Genomic DNA, 25,780 nt, shown 5'->3' with positions numbered 1-25,780 from the left:
GAAGTTGATCCTGACAGAGAAGCACAATGCAACTTTTGTATAGAAAAATCAGGGTAAAGTATCATTTTAATTTAAGAGGACAACTCACTTCAGTTTAAGAATTGGACTGGCTGATGATTTTTGACAAGCAATGTCACTTCAAGAAGATTCAGATGAATGAATTCCAGAGCTCAGATCTAACAGCTGACTCCAAAATGCTGTAACTTTGTGTAGTAATGGATTGTTTTGGACTGGAGGGGGGGGGGGAAAGATTGAAATGGTATGTAATTATGTGGTTAACCTTAGCACTTACATTTTCTGTCTTTGCAAAGCCATTAATTTAACAAGGTAATCAGTACAGCCAAAAGCCTCAGATTTTCCTTTTCTCATCCTTATAAAAACCCATCTGAATAATGATGGAACTCAATAAATTACAAAATAAAAAGTCAAGCTAGTACATTCAGTTTACGATTTCATGTTATTTAAAAATTGGATTGCACTTAAAAACTCCTGACTGTGTGGACAAAGGAAATATTGTTGGATGGTTCAGCATAATTGAGTATTTCTTTCTATTCATTTGCTATATTGAAAAGAAGAAACTGTCCTTATATTTTTGCAACTAGAGGCTGGATAGGTAGGAAATAGCAATTGGGTTCCTAGCACAAATCCTTTGAAATGATGTGTGCCAGTCTTTGGGCTTGAATATGTACCTTTTATATATTTTTAAGTGGCACCTGTTCATTCAGCTTTAAATTTGTCTAGGAAAGTTGTTTTACTTAGATGTGGAATAGTATGACAAATGCTTCTCTTGGTCTCTACCCCTCTTTAAATTAGACTTTGAGTCTCCTGTGGTCAGTCTGTGACAGGGTGAGTAGGTGTATTTTACAGCAATCTCAGGACTAATCCAGAGGCAATCTACATCTCCCGATTTTGGCAACAGGGTGCGTTATCAGTTTCATTCCCAATATTTTCTTTTTTACTGTTTGGTTATTCACTTTTAAGATCATGGGCTTTTTCTGCTCTATCTTTATTTGAATTTTATTATGCTTTACTACCATAGGCATATGGCCCCCTGAAGCCATGACAAAAAACATCATTAGAGTCAAAATCCTAAAAGTTGACAATATTTGTTGGACAGAATTTTAACAGACTATAGGTCACTAAAGCAATGTTTCTATTTGTTATTTGTTTCTTATGGCTTTTGGGTTTCCTACCCTTTTCCCAAAACATTATATCCTCATTTAACATTCTCTCTAACAAGCTGTGACTTGGGAAATGGTTTAAAGGGAAAAGTTATTGCCAGAAGGGTTCCAAAAATACAAACTGGTGAAACTATTTGAAGTAATCATCATAGCTTGAAACTTAGGTTTTCCCTCTAAAATGCTTTTGCACAGGAATCTGCTGTCTTTGAAGTCAATTAAGAGATTCACTACTGACCTTATTGATTAGTCAATTGGTCTGTGTTTTTAGAGTGGGGCTTGCAAAAATGCATTTGTTACTCATTCCAGTATTATCCAAATTAATAAAATGTTCTGTTTGATTTATTTGCAACACGTTCTTGAAAAGCTATTACTGTCATTACTGGTTAATATACCAAATTTTCTTCCTTCTAGAAATATTATTTAGAATCGAGCTCTAGCTTAGACACCAGCTTTGTGCCAGTGATGGGCCTGCAGCAGCAACATATCAGACACCCCTAGTTCCCCCCTGCCTTCCACACTGTGTTAGTCACTTTTCCCTTTGGAATTCTGCATTTCCACAGATATGTGCAGCTGGCAGACAATTCGTAGGTAAGCTTTTGGCTGAAAACTCTTTCCAAAAAATAACTCCACTTACTGGAAACTGTTTCTCACAATGATGGTTTTAATATCTGTGTGTGTGTTTGATGGGGTGGATAAGGAGAGTGGGGTAGACCAAAATAGAGATTAAGGTATGTTGGACCACTGCCACATGGAAATTGTAATTTGGTTCCCTCATGTTCTCATTCTCTTTGATGATCTATGAGTCTCAGATGGACTGAAATCTATTTTATAGACACATTTCTCTCCTTTGCAGGTCAGTCGTTTGTCAATAAAGTAACATAGTACCTTTTCAATCAATTGGCAATGAAAAATAATTAAACAGCCTGGGAAATTTCTAAAATTCTTTGAACCAATATTGAAAATTATTTAAAATAGAAAAACCATTGATGTTATTCCTTTTTTGTTCAAATTTTGCTTTAGTGTGTCTCCCACTTTTTTACCAATTTTAAGTCAAAGGAACTCATTCACAAAACACTTTAGTATCAATAAAACAAAATTTTGCTACCAAAGGAGTTTTGTTTGCTTGTTTTGCTTGGTATGGAGCACTAGATCCGTGTGACACTTACAAAAATTAATTTTATGGAAAAGGAACATTGGGAAATGTATTGTAAAAATAAGGTGTGCTTTATTCACGTCTTTGATTGTTTACATGTTGAAAAAGAGGGTCAAAAGTCCATCCATTTTAATTTTTTTTTTTCCTACATTGCCAGTAAATGGCGTGTTTGGTACTTAAGGTGGGTTGATAGCCAATGTTACAGAAAAGTCTCTTGTCAAATGCTGCATTTTACTATCACCAGATTTTACATCCTGCATTGGAGAGTAGCTGGTAAGTTCTCGAGAGCTGAAAGCTGATTTACTTCCTCTCTCTAATCTAAATGAGAAGCTCAGAGATTTTCCAATATTCCTCTGACTAAATTTTGAATACATTTTTGTATTTTTCATGGTATCTCTTCATGTTCAGCTAAATGAGATTGTTTATTTCTTTTCTTCTGCTCTAAATTAACTTGCAAGTTTTTAATAATTGGCAGAGACTAATCTGTTCTCTGCCTGAATAGTATTCCAAGTTTATTTCTTCACGACATGCTCTTTTCAACTTCCAGAACTGCCTTCTAAAGGTTGTGTCACCAGAAGAACATGATGAAGTCTTTATTGCATGTTTCATGAAGTATTCAAAACTGAATATTGCATTCACTAATAGTATTTTATATTATCTAATGCAAGTGCTAAAAATCCATGGAAGAAACTGTCTTTTTTTACTTTGTTGTTTATTTTATATTAGCTGTTTCCCATTCCTTTAAATTTCATACAGGTCATCCCCTTATTATTGGCTCTTTGTCCTCAAGACTGGATGTACAATATGGGGACCTAATTTTTCCTTTTGGCTACCACTATTAATTGTCATGCATTTTTTATTGTGTTTTCTGGAGAGTGTCCCAGTTCCATCTCTCCTGTGGCTGATATTGTCAATGTCATGTTGTCCACATTAATTGTCACTAGGAGGAAAGCACCTAGCCATGTGTACCTCATGTTTTGTTACTCGAATTAGGTGCCTTGCAATCCAAACCTCTGAAATATATTGAGCTGATAGCATGTGCCTGGCCCTGTTAGTTTCAAAGCAGTTTTGGCAATAAAAATGTTTTGTGGTTTTGGGCACGACATTAACATTTGTTTCCCCTTATTTCTTGTTCCATTTCCTTGATAAAAAGTCTTTGATGCCCAAGGGGGTGACCTTTTACTTCATATTTCCATAAACTGGGTATTTGCGTAGTTGCTAAAGAAATTACTCTTGTAGCTCGGCTATTCAGAGTCTGCGTTTTGGTCTCTGTGCTTTGGTGCAGTTTTGGTGGCCTGGTTTTCCCCGCATGCATGTTGGGGTCTCTCCATGTCATTCATATCTCGTACCAGAAGCTTGCAGGATATTGGGAAATTTTAAATTAACAATTCACTTTGAGTCAGACTTTTACAGCTGTCAGAAGACATTTTTCTTCTTTATCTGAGTTTCATGGCTCACTACCTGTCTGCTTTCTCATCAGCTGGATAACTGCCAGTATGATGGTTACTGATAATACAGGTCAGGGGTGTATTTGTTTTTCCTTCCTCTGGGTCTCGATTGCTTCACTATCTTCTTTGTGCTGCTGGAACTTGAGCTCGGCAAAAGATGCTTTTAACCATAAACATTATTCCTGCAAAGAGGCAGGGCCTAACATCTCCCTCTCTGTTTCTGCAGTCATCTCCCAAGGACTTTTTTATATCCCACCGTCAAAGCAGCGGTTAACACTTAAATTCTTTTTTAAAATCCCACCCTGTCTGAAGTCAAAAATACAAGATCAAATAAGCTTTCAAAATGCTGTTCGGCTTCCAGCAGGATCCTTCCAGAAGCAAAGCACAGTACACAGTAGATAGACATAGCGAGATCACAAACTTTTAAAAAATATGGGTAGACTAAGCTCTTGGTGAGAGGAGAGCGTGACATTTGACACACCATAGTTTGTAAATTTTGCTTTTTGAAACTAAGAAGAGGAGATATTTTCAGGAAGGTAGTTTTAAGTGCAGTGCACTTTCTTTTTTTTTTTTTCCCCCCATCCCAGTAGAGTAGCCTGTGATTTTTTTTTTTTTTTTTTTTTTTTTTAAATAGGAGACCAATTTCTGTAAATTAGATAACTGAAAGCATCTACATGTGAGGTTTTAGTCTGGTGATATTATTAAAGCTACATGTGTGCCTATTTTGGAATCTCACTGGTGCAATGGTACAAAGTCTTGCTGGGAGCATGGGAGTTATTTTGAGCTGGGATCCATCAGCTGGGATGGCTTCTCTATGCTGCCTTCAAACAAGGAAAACGCAGAACCTTGTGCAGTATAATTTGCCATAGAATCATTACATCATACTGACCAGTGTTTTTATAAAATAAGACATGTTCCCCATCAGAAGTATACAATATAACTTTTTCTGGGACACTAGTATCATATATTTCCAATTGTGAAACTATTCTAAAGTTTATGCTTCCTACCTGAAGGGTGGACGTAAAAACTTTAAAAGAAATGCAAATAAATAAATAAATAAATAAATAAAATCGCCACAAATACCCAAAGGAACCAAAAGAAAACCTCCAAGCAACACTTTTACTTGTTCACTGTAGTACTGCAGTAATTTATACTGGTTGTTTATATAAAGGCACAACATTTGCTTTGTTTCTTGCCTGTTTTCCCTTTTAATGTAAGGGAATGGCCAGTACAGGATTAGGAGATGCTTTTTGTGCCAGTGATCCCAGAGCAGAGGTGGACTGTACCTCGGTTCCAAGGGACAGAGTCAGCAGGTATTACATAGAGTAGGAAAGGATGCTGAAGAAAGGAAGCTGCTACAGAGGAAAGTAAAATGAAAATTTATTTCTATTCAAAAATGAGAAGCTAATACACTTTGTTTAGCATTTTAATGGAGGCTTGAATGCTTTTGGAAATGTAGAAAATAGTGTAGCAGTGTGTACTAGCTGTGCTCAGATTTTGGACTATCAGTTTGCCATTTGCGTTTGTATATTTATATGTGGGGACTGATGGAAGGGCAGGGAAAATGTGATTTAAGTCTCACAAATGTAAAGGACTGCATGACTATAGATGAGCCTTTGGTTTCTTCAAGAGTTAAGTACTTCCAAATGGAAACAGTTGAATTCAGAAATTCTCACTGCTTGCTTGCTTATGAGGAGTGTATGAATATAATCGGTATAAAACATTAAACAATAAAAGTAATAGTCTCTAAGGGAAAGGGAATTATTTTCTTTTGAAACCATGATGTCATGGTCTTACCTCACCTTTAGTTTCAGCCAAGCAAATAATGTGTACTGAGCTCTCTATCATGTACCATTATAATTAGCTCTGTCAGGTCTTAGCCCTGCAACCCTCATGCAGATAATATGATAATATGTCTTCATAACCAAGTGACCTTACATGCACAATATTTCTCCCCTTATGAAGATTGCATGTCAATAAAGTAATTGAGTCTCAGAGGCTGCAGCGAGTGAAGATTTAGATGATTGGACTTTCAGGGCAGTGATGTATGACCGTTATTATTCTAGTTGTCAGAGAGCTGCGTACAAGCAAGGATGGTCAGAAAATGACAGGGATGAAAGGTTGTGTTTCAATAAAAAAAATATTGCTGTTAATCACCACTCTATTCTTTTCAAAGTCATGGAGGAAAGAAACTCCTTTTTCATTTTAGCTCTGGTTAAGAATTTAAACCTCCACATGTAGCGGGCCTTCAGAGCCTAGTTATCCAGCTTTATTATTGCTTAACTAGGGAAATAAATTATTATTTCAGTTAATAAAATACAAAAAAATGCTAGACACTGAGATACCTGTATACTTTTATCAGATAATTTTAAATTGACATTAAATACATCGCACTAAAATTTAAATCACATTTTGCCTACAGACTTCAATCATTATAACAAGTGCTATGAAGCTGGTACAAAATCAAACCGTACTGAGTTCAACTATTTTTGCTTTTATTAATTTGTTTGGGCTTGAAACATTTATATTTCCATAGTTTGTAAAAGCAAATGTTTTTTTTCTCTCACCAAGCTGTTTTCTAGCTGTAAATTTATCTTATGATATCATAACAGCTGGAAACTTGTAACTTGACAAGGTTTTGTTTCATATTTAAACAGCTCAGAAATTATGTTTGAAACGTAGTATATTTCTCTCTGTGAGACTTTTCTCATTTTGTTGCACATTATCTTGGGAGTATCTGCAATATATTATAAAACAGATTATTTATGCAATCCTTTAGTTAATAATTCCTAATGATTTATATATGTAGCAGATCTTTCTTATATACATTTTAAAAAGACCAAAACTAGGCCAAAATAGTATTTACTGGCAAGTGCTATATAATGAAATACGGATGTAAGTTCTGGAAAGCTGATGAGAAAAAAAGTTTGGCAATGCTTTTAGTGAGTGGAAAATTCTAATAGAAGCACATCTTTTCTGAAGAACTAGTTTCAGAAGTCTTTAAATCTTCATAGTTAGGAAGTTTGACTGAGATATAGCAGCTCTGACAGAGAAAGAGCTAATCAGATGATTCTTGGCTATGCATAGTAAAGCAACAATATATTAACTAAAATTAGCCACTGCATCCTTCCAGGATTTACTCCCACAAGGGCAATTTCATGAGTGCAAACAATAGAAAAATAGAATGAAATCTCTGTATGACAAAAAAAAAAAAAAACAAAAAAAAAAAAAAAAAAACAAAACAAAATAACCAGTTCTCTTACATTTCCTCCTGGACACATTTTTTAACCTAACATTTAATTGTAGAGTCGAGTTTATTTGCAAGCTCATCTTCTCTGTTATTAATGAGTTTTTAAACAGTAATGTTTTATGTGATGTAGGCCCTCTTCTATGCACTGCATGAAAAGTGATATTACCTGTTTTTTTTTTTTTAAAAAAAAAAAGATATTTGAGTTAGGAAATTGAATCCCCCCCAAGTTATAAGTATTTAACATGTATATTACTGTGTTGTCAGTGGCAGTCAGGAGCACAAGCCTGGGTCTGAGTCCTCCATTAAACTGGTCCCTTCTCTCTATAGCAGCATTAGGGACGTAACTTGGTAAATCAAGCAGTATGCATACTTTATACCTAAAGTTGATGTCTCTTGGTATGGATTTTCTTGAGGTAAATCACTACGCTGTTAAGTCATCCACAACATTAATAAGAATGTTAGTTGCTTTCCCTGATGTGTCTGTAGAACAGTCTTCAAAGCATTGAAAGTTGTGAAGTGTTCAAAATGCACAAGAACCTGAAGGGAAATGAAGAACTTACCAAAATTTAATAGGAATGAAAAAAAAAAAAAAAAAAAAAAAAAGAGAGAGAAGAGTTAATAGCCCATTATATTTTTACTATCCTTTTAGATGAAGGAAAAAGACTGATACCTTCCAGTCAAATGTAAGGCTGATGTGAGTGATCTGACTCCTCCATCGATGTGACATCTGACTCACTGCTAACAGTTATTGGTGTTGATAGGCACACCCCACACAGAGAGCCAAATGCTGTTGTTTTGATCCCTTGTTCTTTTATTTCTATTCCTTCTCCCTGTTTTCTGTCACAATGTCATGTTGAATCATTGTTTGGTGGCACATGCAGGACCTCTCAAGTACTGAGGTATCAGACTTCAGGAACTGCATTGAAATGAATATAGTAATGAGAACCAGAAGGCAGCACAAACCCATTGCTCAGGGAAGGAAGCAGCTAATAAGCATTCTTAGTGGATTCTGGGGAGAAGAACCAGAGTTGCATCCTGTGGACAAGCAGGTATGGACTTGTCTCAGGGTCCAGTTACTGGCACACTGAGGAGATCAGAGCTGATGTCTGTCACTTTGTACACATCAAGATATCTGTCACTTTGTACACATCAAGATGCTTATTTGAGAAAACAGACCAGTGGTATGAATACCAGCATTACATATTTTATATATATATATGTGTGTGTGTGTTTGTGTATATATATGTGGGGGTGTGCGTGTTTGTATATAAGTGTGTGTGCTAAATAGCACAGTGCTCCATATATATATATATATAAAAGGAGCACTGTGCTTTTTAGATTTCCATGTATGTCTTTCTAGCTCAGCTTTCCATAGTCTTTTGGAAGGAAACAGATCTCTAGCTTCCTCCCCTGTTGTTTTTCCTGGGCACATAACTGGCTGGGTCTGTGCACCAAGGTACATCCATACTGTGGGATTTTTTCCCTTCCTGTTTAGGCATTGAGTTGGGACTCAGCTTTCAGATCAGTTGGTGCTTTCTGTGTGTGCCTGTTTGGAGGGTAGATTAAAATTTGCTATCTGATTTTTGTAAGATTTTAGATGGAACTCTGGATACTCGTTCCATTTTGTCTAAGTCAAAAAGCTTGACAACGATGAGAAGTTTGAATACTATTCCAGCTACAGCCTATTTTTGTATGTGTTGATGTGTATATATGCTTGCATGACAACAATTCTATTTACAACAATAGCAACAGCAATGATTGATGTGGCCTAAATGTTTCCATTTGCTTGTAATTATATGACATTTATAGCTATATGAGATAATTTAGTGCCTTCTTTCTGTCCAGAGGAGGAGATTTTTTCAGAGTTTTTTCCAGTCTTTTTCTAATATTTAGATAATCCCATTGTTTTTCATATATTTATAGATTCATGCAGTCCAAAGCTATTTAGGCTCTCTTGATTTTCTGTACCTTATAGGCCTTGCATTTCACATAATTATCCCTTAACTGCACTCCATAAGCTGTATTTGCTAATGTCTGTCTTCCATGAAAGCCCTGGCTTGATTCATAAATGTGGACTCCACTGATTTAACTGATGGCCTGTTCAAATTGTTAACTACCATATGGTAAGAAATGTGTCTAATTTTGCTTGGCTTCCACCTTCAGCCTTGGGAGCTACTTTGGTAATACTGGTATGGAATATTAGACCTTGTGTGTTTAGTATTTTGTCCTCATGTAGATAGCTACAGAGAGTAGTGAATTCACCTCCCAGTCATTATTTTTCTAAACTAAAAGCATTGTGCTGTTGAAGCCCCTCTATTTACTCCAGTCCTTAAGAATGGATTGTAGCTCTTTTCATCACCTTTTCTAATTTGTCAGCGCACTTTAAAAACTATGGCCGTCAGAACTGGTTTCTACTAATCTAGTCTCATGAATGAACAGAAGTAAAATAATTTCCCATGCTTGCTCTGTTCCTCTATTCAATTCCCCATCCTGTCTCTTTAAACCTCAAAGTAAAAGCAATTACTTCAACCCATCTTCCCTTAACATCATTAGGAATTTCTGTTAAATTGCTTGCCCACCATGTTCCCTAAGTTAATTTTCAGGAGCTCTACTTTGTGCTATACAGTCTCACATTTTATATGTGAGGATATGGCCAGTCCTCCCTTGTCCCCCCCTTAGGGGGTTAGTGACACGTTAGTGACACACTGATGACTGACATTTCAGCCAACCTAATCTAGTTAACTTTCTTTTTGTTGCTAATGCATGATGCTAATTCAGTATCAGTTGTTTTTTACAACGTGAATTTGTAGCGTGGTTTTGCTTTTTCATCAAAACTGAAGCGATGCACTACCAGTGACTTGGACAAGAATGTCTTTTGTTTGTAAATCAGTATCTTCATCTACCCTTACTTCCAACACTGCTAAACTCTGGGAGTGTTCTGTGCTCATGCAGAAGTAGCAAAAGGTGAGGTGATGGCGTAATTCAATTGTAGTGTTCATTCACCCAGCTTCCAGAAGCGCCCAAAGATTGTGCCAGGGGGCCACATAGGTTTGACTGGGGCTGAAAGTGAGGACACCCTTGATGCCAATTTTCCTTCCTGCCTTCTCATTTTGACAAGTGTATAATGAGAATCTGCCTCACTTTGTCTGTAAGCAGCATGTATCTTTCCATACAAGTATATACTTTACCATATTTACTTAAATTATGAGTATATTTATTTGTTTTTCCATTATGAAGCAGCCCTTTCATCCAATCCTTTCTGCTTTTTTACCTTGAACTTGCAACCTGCCTTGCATTTAGTTTTTAATGTAATTAGTTTGCACCAGAAATAAAAGTGATTGGTGGCTTACCAATGTTTTCTTCACACCCATTTGTTTTCTTTTCTGCCTTTTAGTCCTGGGAAAAGAATGCACACTTTCATTAAATCTAACAACTTAAAGGTCACTTTTAATTTGCATTTTGGAAGAGAAACTGTATAAAAATTAATCAGATACTTCTGGCCTAGTTACAGACAAATCTAGAGAACAAAATATCTTAACTTTCTTGTCTTTTTGAGATACAATCAATTGACCTAGAAATTGACCTTACTTTGCCATGCAATCCCACTACCTTCCACATTTCAGGAGTTATAACTACATGCAGAAGTATCTGCAATTTTTGAGATGGTGAAAGGAAGTGTATTTTACAGTTATTTAATACTGAAGTGTTCCACCTAGGGATATCTTTTAAATGTTGCTGCTAGAATACACCAGAGACCTTGCAAATCTGAATGACTTCTACATGATGATGATCTTGAATAGAAAAAAAGGACGAGCTAGGGAAGATATTTACATTTCCATATTTTATTTCTTCCTCTATGTTTTGAAAATTATGTAATCATTTGTATTTTGGAATTTCTTTGGAGATTCACAGAGGTTATCAAAAGGATTGTTTCCAAAAGCATTGAAGGTAGTGGCAGCTTTCTGATCATCTGGTAGTGATCTGAACTGCAAAATTACATCCACAGGTCAGGACAGAACACTGCAGAAGTCTTTCTTCAACAAGAGGGTATTGGCAGCCAAGTATGTATCTGGATTTTATGCTTCTGTGATTTTTGAGTATTATTTTCACTTAAGTGTCTTATTCTGGCCAATTATTAATATGTGGAAAAAACAGCTGCTAAAAAGGTCATACTGGACTGACCAAATAAAAGCATCTGCAGAAAACTCATAGGGTTTATCAAAGAAAAATTGCAGGTTTCCTTAGCTGTGTCAGCTTCACATAGGCCCAGTCACAATCTTTTTGTCTGACTGTTAGAAGTCAACCATTCACCAGGAGCATTTTTTGGTGGCTCTCACATATTTCATCAATTAAGGCATCTCTGTGTAGTTAACAGTAGTTAACTGAAATTCAGTACTATTTTATCAGCCTAAGTGCTATTTCTGAAATACTTAGGTTCATTAGTGTTTAAGTGGATTAAACACTAGGTTTTTTTAAGGTTAGCAGTGGTGGTACAATTCAGTATATTTAAGAACATATTTTTATTGGTATTTTGTGTCCCTCTGTGTATTCTTTGTTCCTCAATGGCCAGTTACTTCTGTGGTTTAGAAAGAAATAACCCATAAATGTTCTTACCCTATTGCTTCCTTTCAAAGTCTTAGTTTTTAACCAGTCTTTCATAGGTAGTCTTTCATACCTGATGAAGTAATTCCTCATCAGAGAAGGCTGCTTGAATATCTGATTTAATAAAAACATATGCTATAACTGTAAGATCTTGTGACCTGGCAACCCTAACATAATCCAGACCTTGCTCCTGTGTTTGCATTATTTGTCAAATTCTCTGATAATAGCGTTCCTTCACTCAAAAAGGAATAAGGAGCCCCCGAAACTGCTTTCAGTGGTAGCCAGCAGAAAGCAGACCCTGAGCTGATGAATATTTTAAAACCTGACACGTACCAAGCCTGTGAATGGCCACAAAAATATGCTTCAAGTTTTTCCTCTGTGCATGCTGTCCTGGGAAGGGGTGCTGGGGAGGATGGCCTCAGAGCCAGGTATCTGTTCATAGCAACTGCAGCCTTTCTGCTCTTGAGGTGAGCTGTAGGAACTCGTAAGTATTGCAGTAAACATACGTGGTTGTTCAGTGTGTGTTTGGTCTGATCAGTGAGGTGAATGAATCCTGCTGATGTTCATAAATAGATAGAAAATATTCAAATGTAATATAGAAATTTTTAACATAATATTTTTGTTAGGTACTCATCAAACAAATCTGGGTAGCTTCTTATAACTACATTTAGAACAGAATATTTATAACCTTTTTTTCTTCTTTCAAGTGCAAATAATACTTTTTTTTTTCTTTTTCTTTTTTTTTTCTTTTTCTTTTTTTTGCCTATAAGGCTGTTTTTGTTAAGGGTTTTCAGAATGCTTTACCATATAGATATAATTCTCTAGATTTGATACTAACTGGTGTTTCTTCTGTTTATGTTATATTTATGTTTTAAAGCATATAGCATGGCAGATCTGCGTGAATGCAAACTAAAAATTGTGCCATGAGTCCTGTACCATGCAGCTTTTTGCAGAAGGTCAGTTAAGATGTAGGAATAGTGTCGATGGGGTGTGGATGTCATCTTTTTTTTAGCTGAGTTTTGTTCTAACTGGCTATTGGGAAGAGTGTTGCTGAAGTGAGTGCTGTCCTTAAGCTACAAAACTTGAGCTGAAACTCTTCCAATTGTTGCCTCATCAGCGTGGGCCCTGTTATACTCACTGTGGACCCCCAAAACAAATCCTTCTGAATTACTTTCTATCCAGCAGCAACTGCCCCAGAGAGGGCAGTGATTCTGTACTAAGGCACATGAAGATTAAAAAGCTTGCTCCAGCTAGGAGTGTCAGACTTTCTGACCTGTCCTCCAGCAGAGCAAAGTACAAAGACATTTTGATGTGCATGTAGTTTCTCTGGTCCATCAAAGCTGGGTGGTAAAGCATTCCAATAGCTGAGACAGAAGAAACTGTTGGTAGATAGGTGAAGAATGTTTCTTTATAAAGCTGGTATTTGTAGATGTAGCAGCTTGCATCCAGCCTGTTTCCTCCTTAAACCTAGATCTGAACAAAAATGCTGCTGATGGAATACAATAAGACAACAGGGTTATTTTACTTTATGGGGACTGTGGGTTTTGGTTTGTTGGAGGTGTTTTATGGGTTTTTTTGTTTGGCGGGTTTTTTGGGTGTTTTTTCATTTTTCAATACCTGAGGATACTGTAAATAAGCACAATAAGAGGAAGATTATGACATTAGGTTACATTTTTCAGGCAGATTAATTGCACATGGGAATCAGAAGAAAGAAATGTTATTTTATGTAGCAATATCTTGCAACATGGTGCTCTTAAACACAAAAACAGTCAAGTGCAAGATTTTGGAATGACAGAAGTATGTGTCAGTAGTTTGTTTCCTTGCTGGATTTGTGATACTTTTTGTTGTTCTTCACATTAAGGAAAGTACCAAAATATTCAATAAATATTTAGTACATATTGAGTTAATTGTATAGGTGAAAAATAATTTAAAAAAAAAAAAAAATCCAAGACATGATAAAATTCAGTGCTGGATTACGGCAGAGAAAAAAAATTGCAGTGCCGCCAGTTCCTGAAGGCAGCTGAATTTCTGAATGTACCTGAAAACTCCGAAAGAGTATTTTAGAAATGTGTAGTATTCAACTAATTATTTCAAATGGAATTGAGAAACAGTCTTCAAAGATTGTAATTAAATAAACTCTGCTAAATAAACCTTAAGGTATTATTTTATAATGGGAAATGGAGAGGAAGCATACTGTTAGGCTGGAAAGTGGCCTGTCTCTTCAACAGAGCAGAATTTGACCAAGACATACAAATATTGTTTCAGTTGTATTGATGCCTACATGGAAACAGTGAAGCAATTAACTTCCAGTTAATCTTCTGGTGCTAAATCCAAGCATATGAATACTTATTTCCTTAAAGTGATGTGAGTTGGATGAGATGATGACATTTTTCATGAGTCCTCTCTTTCTAACTAGCTATGCTCCTGTAAGCTAATTGAAAGGGTGTGAATGTTTTCAGTTTGATGTGTATTATGAATGCCCAAAAATGTACCAATTTGTGGTCCTTTATTGTGCCTCCTTTTCCCATTATTTCCTTTCCATATTTCATTTTAAAAGTCATTAGTGGGAATGATTCCCAGCCAGGAGGGGTGTGTCAGATAGTTTTCTCAGACTGTATTCAGCCCCATAATATTGATTATAATGTACTGCAGGGCTGGGTATATTGTGGTTGATCTTCCTTACTGTAGAATAAGCAAATTAAGTTTTCTGGTGAAGATCAGAGGGCTCTGTCTGTATGCAATCTTTTATAATCAGGAGGAAATAAGATGATCTCTTATATGCCAGGTCTTGTATTTCACCTTGGACATAATGCACTGATGCTCCATCTTTTGTTGCTATTGGAAATTTGTAGGAAACTATGATTTTGAGCAAATGGACTGTCAGTGAAACTGTGTTTGAAAATTTAAATTTTAAAATAGAATGGGGTAAATTTGATGGGTTTTTACTTACAATAGGAGCATAAGAATAGAAATATATTAATATATATGCAGAAGAAGTAAAAAACAAAGTATGGTATCCTAACAAAACAATCCACATGCCAAGAGGAGGATTGCCTCCTTAGCTTTTTTTTAACCTTGATAAATCATCTGTCTTGGACAAGAAGACTTGACTTCATAGCCCTTCCTAGCTGATGTAAATTAAAAATAGTATTTCAGTATTAATAATAATAATCTCTGCTATGTAAAGAAATACTAGAAACATAAGAAGAAAAGGATTTTCCATTAGATAGATAAAAAACCTGACATTGCTTACTGTTCTCTAGCTATTGGCATATTCCTACCTTGACAAAGAATTACATTAATAAATATCTTCAACTAGGAGACTCTAACTGAGACAGCAGTCTGCAAGAACCTGTATGAAAGGGGGACACAAGCCAGGATTGTCATCCAGAATTCAGAACAGGAGAGGCCTGAAATGACCTGACAAAGGAATGCTGTATCACTTGAGGGCTGATGCTCCAGCCTCCGTGCCACACTCTCTTCTGCTCCACCTGCCTGGGATACAGACAGGGCTGTTCAGAGAACCAGTCGGAGCATGACAAATGTTCCGGAGGTTTCTGTAGCTAATGGCTCGGATGCCTCGTGGACTATTTCTGTTCCCGTGTTCCGGCGAAGCTGTTGTGCGTTCAGATGATCATCTGTGTAGACTGCTGTCATTCAGGATTTTTAAGAACACTACCTTTTTTGATGGTTTGATTCGGTTGCAATGGAGCACAGTTCTTTTGGGCCTATTTTCAGCAGCCTAAGGCTAGGAAGCTCAATTTTTCAACAGGATTGTTTACTGGAAAGAAGAGGCTACATGATCTTGGTGACAACTTGAAGACCGTTGTCTCAATAACTAGTGATAGGACTCTCTTACAGACAGGGCAATGCTAGCAATAGCAGCTCCTTTTTTTAACTGTGGGGCTGTCATAGCAAGCTTGTAAAACCAGGATGTCACCAAAGAAGAATAAAGCGTATTAAAAGAATTATAAAGTCCAATATTATGTGCTACACTTTCTCTCATGTTAGAAACTTTCTTTGAAAGTGCAAGAAATGCCATCTGTGGTTTACACAAAATGACTTTTGATGAGTTCTAGTGCTGTTTTTGCCCTTGAGACATGTGGTTTAATCTTTTTGTGTACTCTTTTAAGCAAAGTTAAAAGCTTCAAAAAATGGACATTAGTTTAATAAACATGAATTAAATACCTGAGAGCTGATTCTGGAAAAGGATGGGTTATTTTATGGCTGGAGCTTTAAAGCAAACAATAGGTTCAGGTGTTGTGAAAAGTTAAAAAGTATTTAGATATTTTTATTTTGTAATTCAGTTTCATCAAAAAATATTGACTGTAAATTAATGGTAACACATTTTTATTAGTTTTTACCTAAAAAACATTGTAGCATGATAAAAAAGTTTGGACATCTGGGTATCTATTTGAATATTCAATGTTTATTCCTTATTGATCCTGGCTGATCAGAAGCATAGCATCCTTACCAAAGAACACAGTCCTCTCTAAAGTACAGTCAAGTGTTAGTGTTATCATTTTATCTATTTTGGAACACTGATTACTTCAGCAACCTGGGCAGAGATTTGCCTGACCCAGGACTTCCTTGGCTTTCACCATTTTGCTTAATAAAAACGTTGATTCAGTGATTGTAGTCTTGTGCACACTTCTGGAAAATTGCAGCCAAGATAAGTAGTACTGCCTTTCATATAGGAAGAATAAGATGATTGTCATAATTACTGATATTTCTCTCTGGTTACAGAAGTCTTTTTAATTCTTCTGCTGTTGTTGCCTTTCTCAACTCCTTTCTTCTCATTCTGTCTGGAAGTCACTTTAGTGTGATTAGCATCCTGCCTCCTGTTACTTCAACACTTTTTAAATATATTTCTTCTGAAAAATTACTCAGGTGGCACCAGGCAATGTTTAATTTTTTGTGACTAGTGGTCATCTGGCTTCCGAGATGAACAAAATAGATGTTAAAACTGTAATGGCACTGTTTTAGCCCAGTTATTCATTTTAAAAAACCCCAACACCTGAATATCTTATCAGAGAGAAAAGTAATGTATGCAAATGATATATACCATCCATGTATGGTAATGAGAAGAGTTTTCTAAAATTCTGATGGATTTGCTAAATTGCTGTGTGGATCAGGCGGAGCATAAGTGGTTTTGAAAAATGTCCCTGCATGACCATGGTGAACCTCATCTCCTCTCACCGTAACATTGCTGTGATTTGGTCTGGCCTAAATGACTTTATTTCATGATTTACCTTCAGCAGTCAGTTGCTACTGCTTGCTTTGTAATGCTGCTGCTCGTGCCTTACAAATACGCATGGATTAGTACTATCCATGAGTGTCTGTATCTACCATCCATGATGTATGCACATCAGTACTATCATAGCTACTAAAAATAGATAACTTCAAACTCTACAGGAAATTAAAGGTCACATCAAGCTGAATATAGACAGCAGAGTTATAGGGGTTGGCAAAATAGAATAATTACCCCAAATTTGATTTTGATGCTGTTTCAAAATTGATGAAGAGACCTTTAACCCTGAGATCCTGAAATACCCATGCAAATTTTAAAAGTAAATTATACCCTTCCCCCGTTCACCAAAAAAAAAAATCATATGTATGATTCTTTCCTTTGGATTTCTTTCTGTATTTGTAATATGAATTCATGTCAATTTTCAAATTTTTGTTAGAAAGCAGGAAGGCTAAATCTTACACACATAATTCAGAAAAATAATGTCTTCGTTTCAGCAGTTAGGGTAAGGTAGAAACCAAACATGGACTTGGAAAAAAGCAGGATTTACAGTGCTACTCTTTCTGATAGAGAGCAGTATTACTGAGAGGAATGTTAATACGTGGGTTCCCCATGTTTTATGGAATTTTCTTATTCAAATATCAGGTTAAAAAAAAAAAAAGCATGACAAGTTTTTGTAAATAAGGAAAAGGTTTGTTTGAGTTATTTTCCCCATAGCAATGTGAGCTTTACGTAGTGCATATAAATAAAATTAAGCTTTTGGAAAGTATAGCAATATAGCTGTAATTCAGAGTTTAAAAGAGTGGTATAACAGTAATTAATTTTTGTATTTAGCATATCATGAAATAATCATCTTTGCCTGTTATCCTTAGCTGAAACTTCCTAAGCACCTTATTTTCACAGGAAACTCAAATCCCATCAACATCCAATAAGGCTTAGGATAAAGAGTTCATTGGCAAGTGGGACCAATCCAAAAATGCCTTGAGAGTTTTAAATGTGGGTTTTTTTCCTCTTGCCCTGCTGGGGATTGGATGAGATGTGATTTAATTTTTGCATATATAAGCAATGCTATTTTGGGATACATAAATAGGAGAGTAAAGCAAGCTTACTGGAGGTGATTACTGGTCTTGTGTCACTGACCTTCTGTAAAATACGGGAGCTACTTTATTTTTAACCCTGAAAATAAGCTGGCTGAGTTCAAGGATTCTACACTGTATCTGCTTCCCTTTATTTTTTTTTTTTTCCTTCCTCTCCTAGAGAAGCAAGCAGCTGCAGAATTGAAATGTTGCAAAGAAATTTACTTGTGCAAGTATTTTAGGAGATACTGACATTCTTACCAGCCACTGAGGCTCAGATAGACAAGCTCTTCTTATGCTGTCGAATACCAGAAGATTATACCTGGCTGCTGACGATCATTTTAGGTTATGGCAGGAAGAGATTAGTTCAAATTTATAACAGCTCACATTTTCCATTTTTTCTTGGTTTTCAGAGTGGCATGGAAATTATATTTGTGAATTCCTGGGGACTCTCACATTGGTGTCAGTTTTCAGATTTTGCCAGATATATCTAAATGTGGACATACAATGTAATGGAAGGAAATTGAAAAAATTATCTGTTTCTTGATTCTTTATTACTAAAGAGTTAAGTGATTCCTTAGGCTATTACACAGGTCTTAAACTGGATGTAGATGTTAGGATGAAATCCGATTGCTTAAGATTTTTTGCCTGTGCATCTCTTGGAAAAAGATCATATCGGAAATACAGCAGGCACATGTGATTTAGCTGGTTTTTTGGAAAGATTTAACCCAAATAAAAATTTAAATAAAATGTACATTTTAAGCCTAATTTTATAACACAAGCTGAGTGATTATATGAATACGGTGCTAAAGAATCTTTCATTACCTCAGACATTCAGAAACTTTTTATCAAATCTGATATTAACAGCCGGTGTGTATAATACATTAACAAATAGAAACAAAATAGATTTCTGAAAGATGTAATTGAAATATCCATGGCTGACAACCACATGAGAATTGTGTGGCACAGATTACTATTGTGTATCCTTACAATAAGGATGTTGGCTGCATGTGTATGCTGAACTACCTGGTAAAACCTGGTGAAAGTACCTGGTTATCCAAGAGAAATTATAAACTGAGGCAGAAGACTTCCTATGGTCCTCACTCTTTGCCACACAGTAAATATTTGTATTCTATCTAATCTAATGTGTTGGGCCAGGTATTCCTCTAACTTTAGCTCAAATATTTCAAAAGTGGGATGTTGCAAAGTGAGCTTTTCTTGTAAACTAGAAAAGCTTTGAAATTTTGGAGAATACAATTTTGGGTTTTTTGAAAATAAACAGAATAAGGACCTTGATATAAAAATATTGTTCAAGTTTAATTTCTTGACTAAAATAGGCTGTTGCATTAACTCTGCAAGTAGGAAGAGCTATGTCAAGATACTATTTATTCTTAATTTTCTGCTTTGGCGTATACTCAATTTTAGTTTTTCAAATGAAAATTTTTCCCTGTAGTCTTTAATTTAAGGAGGTTCTGCAATAGTTTGATTCAATCTAACATTATTTACAAAACATTACTTATTCAGGAAATTACTTGAAAGGCACTTTAAAATGCACAGTGAAGTCCTTTCACTTACAGTTACATCCATGTGTAAGTCTTCTCAACTTGAACGGCACATTTATGTGATCTGCACAGAGATTCTTTCCTGAATCTAATAATTTTGTGTTGTTGTTTTTTGGGTTTGTTTGTTTGTTTGTTTTGGGGTTTTTTTGTTTGTTTGTTTGTTTGCTTGTTTTGTTTTGTTAGAAATTCTAAATAAAACAGACTGTACCTTTTTTAGCCTGAGTAGTCATGAGGTTTTTATCATATCTGCAATTGTTACTTTAATGAATTCTTGGTTAGTTCTTAAGATTATGTTCTATGTGGACACAAGTTGCAAAATGTAGAACACAATTTCTTCTCTATGCAGTGTGCTAAGATACCAGTTACATGTCAGTAAGGAAAAAAAATTAATGGAGGCAAATGTAAGTAGCAAATATATACAGAATATATTTTTATTATTAAATATTAATTAAAAGCTAATATTAAATACTATTCAAGATGTTAATCAAATTAAAAGTCTGGGAAATAGTTGAAAAGTAACTTGGGATAGAGATAGGGTGTACAGTATTATTAGAGAAATAGTACGGTATCATATGAGCAAGATACATGGAATAAACTGGTTGGAGCACATACACTGTTATTAAAATTTCAGGCAGGGAGTATTAATTTGGACATATACCTTTAATTTATTCTTGTCCTCTTTTAATATTTTCAGTACATTCGGTGTTCAAATGAACTATTCACGCATTGAACAGAGCGTAATACTCTGAAAGTCCTCATTTGGAACTGATGTCAACTTTCCTTGCATTCCAACAACTATGTACTTTTTAGCAGGAAACAAAGAAAAAGGCAATGTAGTTCTCAATTCTATAAAGTATTCAGATATTTTTTAAGACTTTGAGGTGAGCAGTTCCTAGTTAGAAATCTGCAAATTGGATAAAGTCACCATTGATGTGAAGATAAAAGAATACAGATCTTGATAGTCTGAATTAATGTAAGCACCTTAAAGTTTTTATATTGAAGAGTAATTTTAAGCATCCATAAATTCTAGCAATGGTCATGTTTCTGCTGTATATTGTATATTTTACCATCGCCTATACTAATATACCCACCACTGTCTCAAGGTTTATTCTTGCTTTTCCATGTCAGTAATAAATGTGGCATAAACGTGTTTGGATCAAATTAGCATTTTTGTCTGTTTAAGCAAGTCTTTCATATAGCTTTACTGTCAGGATTCTATTTGTTTCCTTTCCGTAGTAAACTGTTTGTCATTGCAGCTCATTCTGGTTAGCCTCTTCCAATCAATCTGCCTCCTTAATTTATGAAGGCTTCTTGTTTTGTTTCAAATTATGGGATTTCTCCTCATTTCTTATATGTAAGATTGTCATGATTGTAATGTAACTTTGTACAGTACTCTTTATACACAATTTTGAATATTTGCTTTGATAAGTCCAAAAGTGGGGATTCTAAATTTCCATTTTCTAGTCTCCACTGGATGTAGCTTTATCTAGGGCTGTTGCCTTCAGGATCTTGCTGTCTCAGCTATTCAGAGAAGGTAAGAATACTGAACACCAAACATAATCTTTAATATGAATTCTCTGCTTGTCAGTTCATCACAGAACTGAGTCAAAAGCATTATTTCTGCATATTCCATTTACATCTTTATCTGAGTAAGTGGCTCCACCTTCCCCTCTAGCTCTACACTTTAGCTTCTTTTTATCTTCTGGGTATCTGAAACTGTGAGTTTCATAGCAATGAGAAGGTTATTTTTAAAAATCGGAGGGACCATTATTATTTTGATATTTTTGTATATATTTTAGCTGGTTTAGCTGTTATAGGTGCCTGAAGACTGTATTGAGGCTTGAAACCTAACAGCAACTTACACAGTTGTTTAGAACGGTATGAAAAATACAGCACAACTCCTCTACTCCTAATGAGGCATGGATAAAATGAATTTTAATTTGTTCCCAAGTAACTAAAACCTGTATTCACGCAGCTGAAGGCTGATCTGGACTCTGATAACTAATTTGCTGCATGTTCTTACCGCAGTGTGCATACCTTACCGCTAACACTGCCTTTTACGTTGCTGAGGTTCTTTCCATTCTTTCAGTTCGTTAGCAAGCTTTGTGGGGAGGTTTAGTACCATTACAGGAGTCAGATCTAAGCCCTGCAGTCAGCTCAGCACCAGTTACTCCACGGTCTGCAGTCAGTACCTGAGCGCTGCCAGCAGAGTTTTGCCAATGGACTTCAGCGCATGAAGAGAGAGGAGGGAGTTTTGGCAGCTTTCTGTGACTGTGTCCTGTTTGTACCCATCTGTGTTTCATCTCAAAACTTACCTTTCCTGTGAGGAAAACAGACAAACCAAGCACTTCGGTACTTACCATCTCTGTCACTATTGGTAAATGCAGAAGCCCCTCTGATTTAGCGAGTGCAATAGCCTGTGTACTTGATAGCTGTGTTAGAAGCAACAGAAACACCTCAGTGTCATTAGCTTGGTATGTGTGTGTGCATGAGGAAAATAGCTACCTAAGATACTAATGTTTCATGCCTGGTTCTTAAAGCTTACCTGCAGTGTTACCACTACAGTAACATTTGCCTTTTCCCCCTTCCTTTCCATTGGAATTATGGGATGCTGTAGCAAGGAAGGACTTTCCCCCTTTTTTTTGTCAGGTCAGCTTCATCTGCTGTGGTCACGTTAGAAAGCCTTTGCTCTCTCAGAGGAAAATTACTTCTTTTCTTTTTATTTCAAGGCCTTTATCCAGCTCAGACTGGTAAATTAGTACAAAGTGCTTGCTCAGAACAAAACTGGAATGATGTGATTTTATTAAATGGGGTTTACAAAGGATACCGTAAAAGTGAGGAATGATTTTCAGTCACTTTTTCTGGACTGTATTCAAGTTCATGTCCCTGAGAGAACTTAAAAGAGCTGTGAGCACTAATTGTTTGTTTAATGATTTGGCCACCTTTATAAAAACTGCAAAACTAAGTTTTTCATTACTGCTTTGGGTCATTGCTCTAAAACCTCTGCATTAAACAGTTAATCATAAATCTAAAGTCTGTTTTTGATGGTACTTTTTGGTACTTTCCTAGTACTTTTTACAGCCCTCCATAATTGTCATTAAAATAATGATTACCTTGGTGGAGATGCAAGCCAAGAATAAAACAACTGATGGGTGATCGCAACGATTAATTTTATGGTCTTGTTTTTGATTAAAAACATAGAATTTCACGTAATGCTAGTAAATATTCAAACTATTACCTACTGTAAAATGCCTTTTTTTTTTTTTTTTTTTTTTTTTTTTTTTTTTTTTTTTTAAACCTGCATCCCCAGGATTTCAGCAGTGGAACATCTGTTTTCTTTTGAGAAAAATATGATAAGCATCTGTTTGCATGGAAGATGTGAATGAAACCAGACCACATTTGTTTGCAGTGTTATGGATTATCTGGTCTTGCACTGTTTATGAATAAATCATGCAGGATGGATAGTGCCGGTAACCACCAGAGGATGTTTTATACTTGGTTTAAAACATAAATTTATGTATTTGTGATTTTTCCTGTAGACACTGAAAAAATTTATGTTTTAAATAAAGGAGAAGCCTGTTGCATTTCTAGGCCAGTATTTAGGCTCATGGATACCAGAAGTTCTTTTAAGCCAAGCCATGCCCACTGTTAATCTGTATGAGAATATCGTTTCAGAGTTAAAAACAAAGCAAAACAAAACCAGCACAAATTGAACAAAAATGCTATCAAATATTTTATTATTTGAGAAATACTGTGCTCTTCTTGCAACTGGATTGTGTCCTAATGTACATGTGGACAGAGTTAGGTTTGCATGTGTGGCCTGGAAGACTGGTCTTGCAAACCCCAATGCATAGTTGTGGTACTTAGTGTTGTGAATCCTTTGTATAAATTCCAAAATATTTTGTATTCAAAGAGCTGGGAGGATGCACAAACATTTTTTGTGCTCCAAACAGAGGGGAGATGCTCAGGTTTGAACAGGACCTGATTCTCACCACTGGCTTGGTGAAATATGGACATCAAGTTCAATGCCTGATTAATGTTAGAGCTCTGAGGTGATTTCAGGAACGTCTGCCTCTCAGCAGTTAGTGTCTTTCCTTTGCTGCCACATGTGACTTTGTATGGATAACATGGTACATTTTAAGATGTCCAATGTTAGCACATTCAGATTGATGATCATTGAGGGTCCTCTCCAACTCAGCTGTCCTATGATTCTAAATGTGTCTCTATTATCTATCAGTTAATTGAGTTTCTCTGTCTTGTAGGAGATAATTTTTTTTCTGGCAAGTTGAATTCTTCATCTTTTTTTCCATGCTTTGCAGTATTTTGTGTGTCTTTCTTGTGGTTCTGACTGTGAGTCTTCCTCCCCCCACCATTTCTCATAGTTCACCTCCATAGTCAATTCACTTTCAAAACAGGCTGAGCAAAATCTAGTGCAAAATCTAGTCTCTAACGTTGTGGATGCAGATTTCTTTATCCTGTCTTCCAGTGATGTGAAAATACGTTTCTCTTTTGTAGTCTGTTCAAGGTAGGCTAAAGTTAAAAAGCTGAGGTAAATAATTTTGTGTACACAAGTTGATGGGAAGGGAGCTTTTGAATGGAAAATTGGTAGGTGGAGACACAGAAACATAACATGTTCCCTGTTAGTCTTTTTAATAAGCTATGACAAAGAAGGGCCTTCCTTCCCCAGTAACTCCAGCTGTTAAAAGAAGCTGAATCCTTGCTGTAAAGGGCCAGTGGAGAATTCCTTTTATGGGAACACTTGTTGATGTAAAGTGGCTGGGGTCAGTGTTCAGGGCAGCAGGATCTTTCCTTCTTCTGCCACAGCTTTCCAATAGCGAGAGGAAGGGGGGTAAGGCAGAATTTTACTGTGCTCTGTCAATTCACAATTGATTTAAGGTTCCTAGAGGAACATGTGCTAGAGAAACAGTGTAGAAGATACTTATGTTCTGACAGCTTCTGCAGGAGCAGAATAAAAGCTCTCCGTGCCACATCTTTCCTGTTCAGCCGCCCAGCTCAGCTGCTCAGAGGACTGAGCCAGCTATTGCGAGATCCTTTCTTAAAAGCTGCAGGTTAGATATAAACAAGGGCTTAAATTATGTCAGTTTAGATAATACACAATAATGAGTAAAAAGTGTAGGTCTCTAGGAAAGTATCAAATATCTGTGATTTAAACTACAGTTTTTGAAACATTCCTACATATTGTTGCTTGGGAAGAGGGGTAGGAGCAACTTAAGCAATCTAAGAAAACTTCCCAGGCTCTTTTTGTTTACTTGTGTGTACCACTGAATTTAGATGATTTTAGATTTAGAAGTTTTGTGTGATTTTATTGCTACTCTGTATTTACCATTTTGACAATACTGTTGCTTTTTAGCTGAAATAACCTCCCCACATCCCCAGTCCCCCAGTCTGTATTTATATCTGTGTTGACAAAGGAGTTCACTAACAGTGATCTCCAAAAGAGTCAGACTCTTGAAAATCATGGAACTGAATCGCTGAATGTTGAAACCAGTGCACTTGCATCTCTTTTCTCTGCCATTCCCTGCCCCACCCCCCCGCCCCAATCCCGTTCCCCTCTAATCCCTAGGATTAGATGTGTGGGATAATTACATTTCCAGTACTTTAATTTAGGCCAAAAAATTGAGTCCTGAAACAGAAAACTTCCCAACACCTCCATCTGCTCTTGGAAAAGTTACTTCATAAAAATCAAAGCTTTTAGTCAGCAGATTGAGTTTTTGACTCATGGTGTTTTGAGGTAGCCAAAGTGATGCCTTAAGCTCTTAAAGTGCAAGTGCTAAAGCAGTTAGAGAGCAGAGAAATTTTGAGAAATTTCTCATTTTGAGAAAAAAAATCTGCTCTCAGGCCAATTTGATGAGCTGATAATGCCAATTTTGTTTAATAATAAAAATTGTTGTTGAAGTAATGATCAATGTTTGGCTTAGCCAGCTACACATTTTATATAACAAGTACACTACATTTGTAAATAGAAAACCTATTTATAATGTTTTAGGAATATTTGAAATATATTTATAATAATGCATAAGAGGAAAATGAATTTTCAATGAGCTTCATGTTACACATGCAAATGCCTGATGAGATATGGTTTGAGACTGAGTAAAAGAAATACACAAAGATGAGCTACTCTTTTCTGTTGCCATGATAGTTCTTGTCAGTAATGATGGCTTGTTTTTTCATGAGCTGCTTTTTTTGTGATCAGTGACATTTTTCTTTTCTCTTGGATCTGTTGCTGTAGGTGAGATGTG

General features: G+C 36.0%; 1 protein-coding gene across 3 annotated transcripts in view; it reads left to right on the top strand.

The window, feature by feature from the left end:
• The window catches only part of LRMDA (leucine rich melanocyte differentiation associated), a 613,212-nt gene that overhangs the window by 546,129 nt on the left and 41,303 nt on the right, over positions 1-25,780 (top strand). Inside the window, exon 8 of one of the 3 annotated variants that reach the window (XM_058421530.1) lies at positions 14,954-15,283. The exons of the other annotated variants lie outside the window; for them this stretch is intronic. Within the exon in view, the coding sequence (XP_058277513.1) occupies positions 14,954-14,967 (14 nt within the window). The 3' untranslated portion in view covers positions 14,968-15,283. Of the gene's footprint in view, positions 1-14,953; positions 15,284-25,780 lie in introns of those variants that run through there. 3 annotated transcript variants of the gene reach the window in all.

This window comes from Hirundo rustica, chromosome 8, assembly GCF_015227805.2.
Source record: "Hirundo rustica isolate bHirRus1 chromosome 8, bHirRus1.pri.v3, whole genome shotgun sequence".
Classification (NCBI taxonomy): domain Eukaryota; kingdom Metazoa; phylum Chordata; class Aves; order Passeriformes; family Hirundinidae; genus Hirundo; species Hirundo rustica.
Note: the sequence above shows the minus strand (reverse complement) of the source record. Positions and strands in the feature narration are given on the sequence as shown.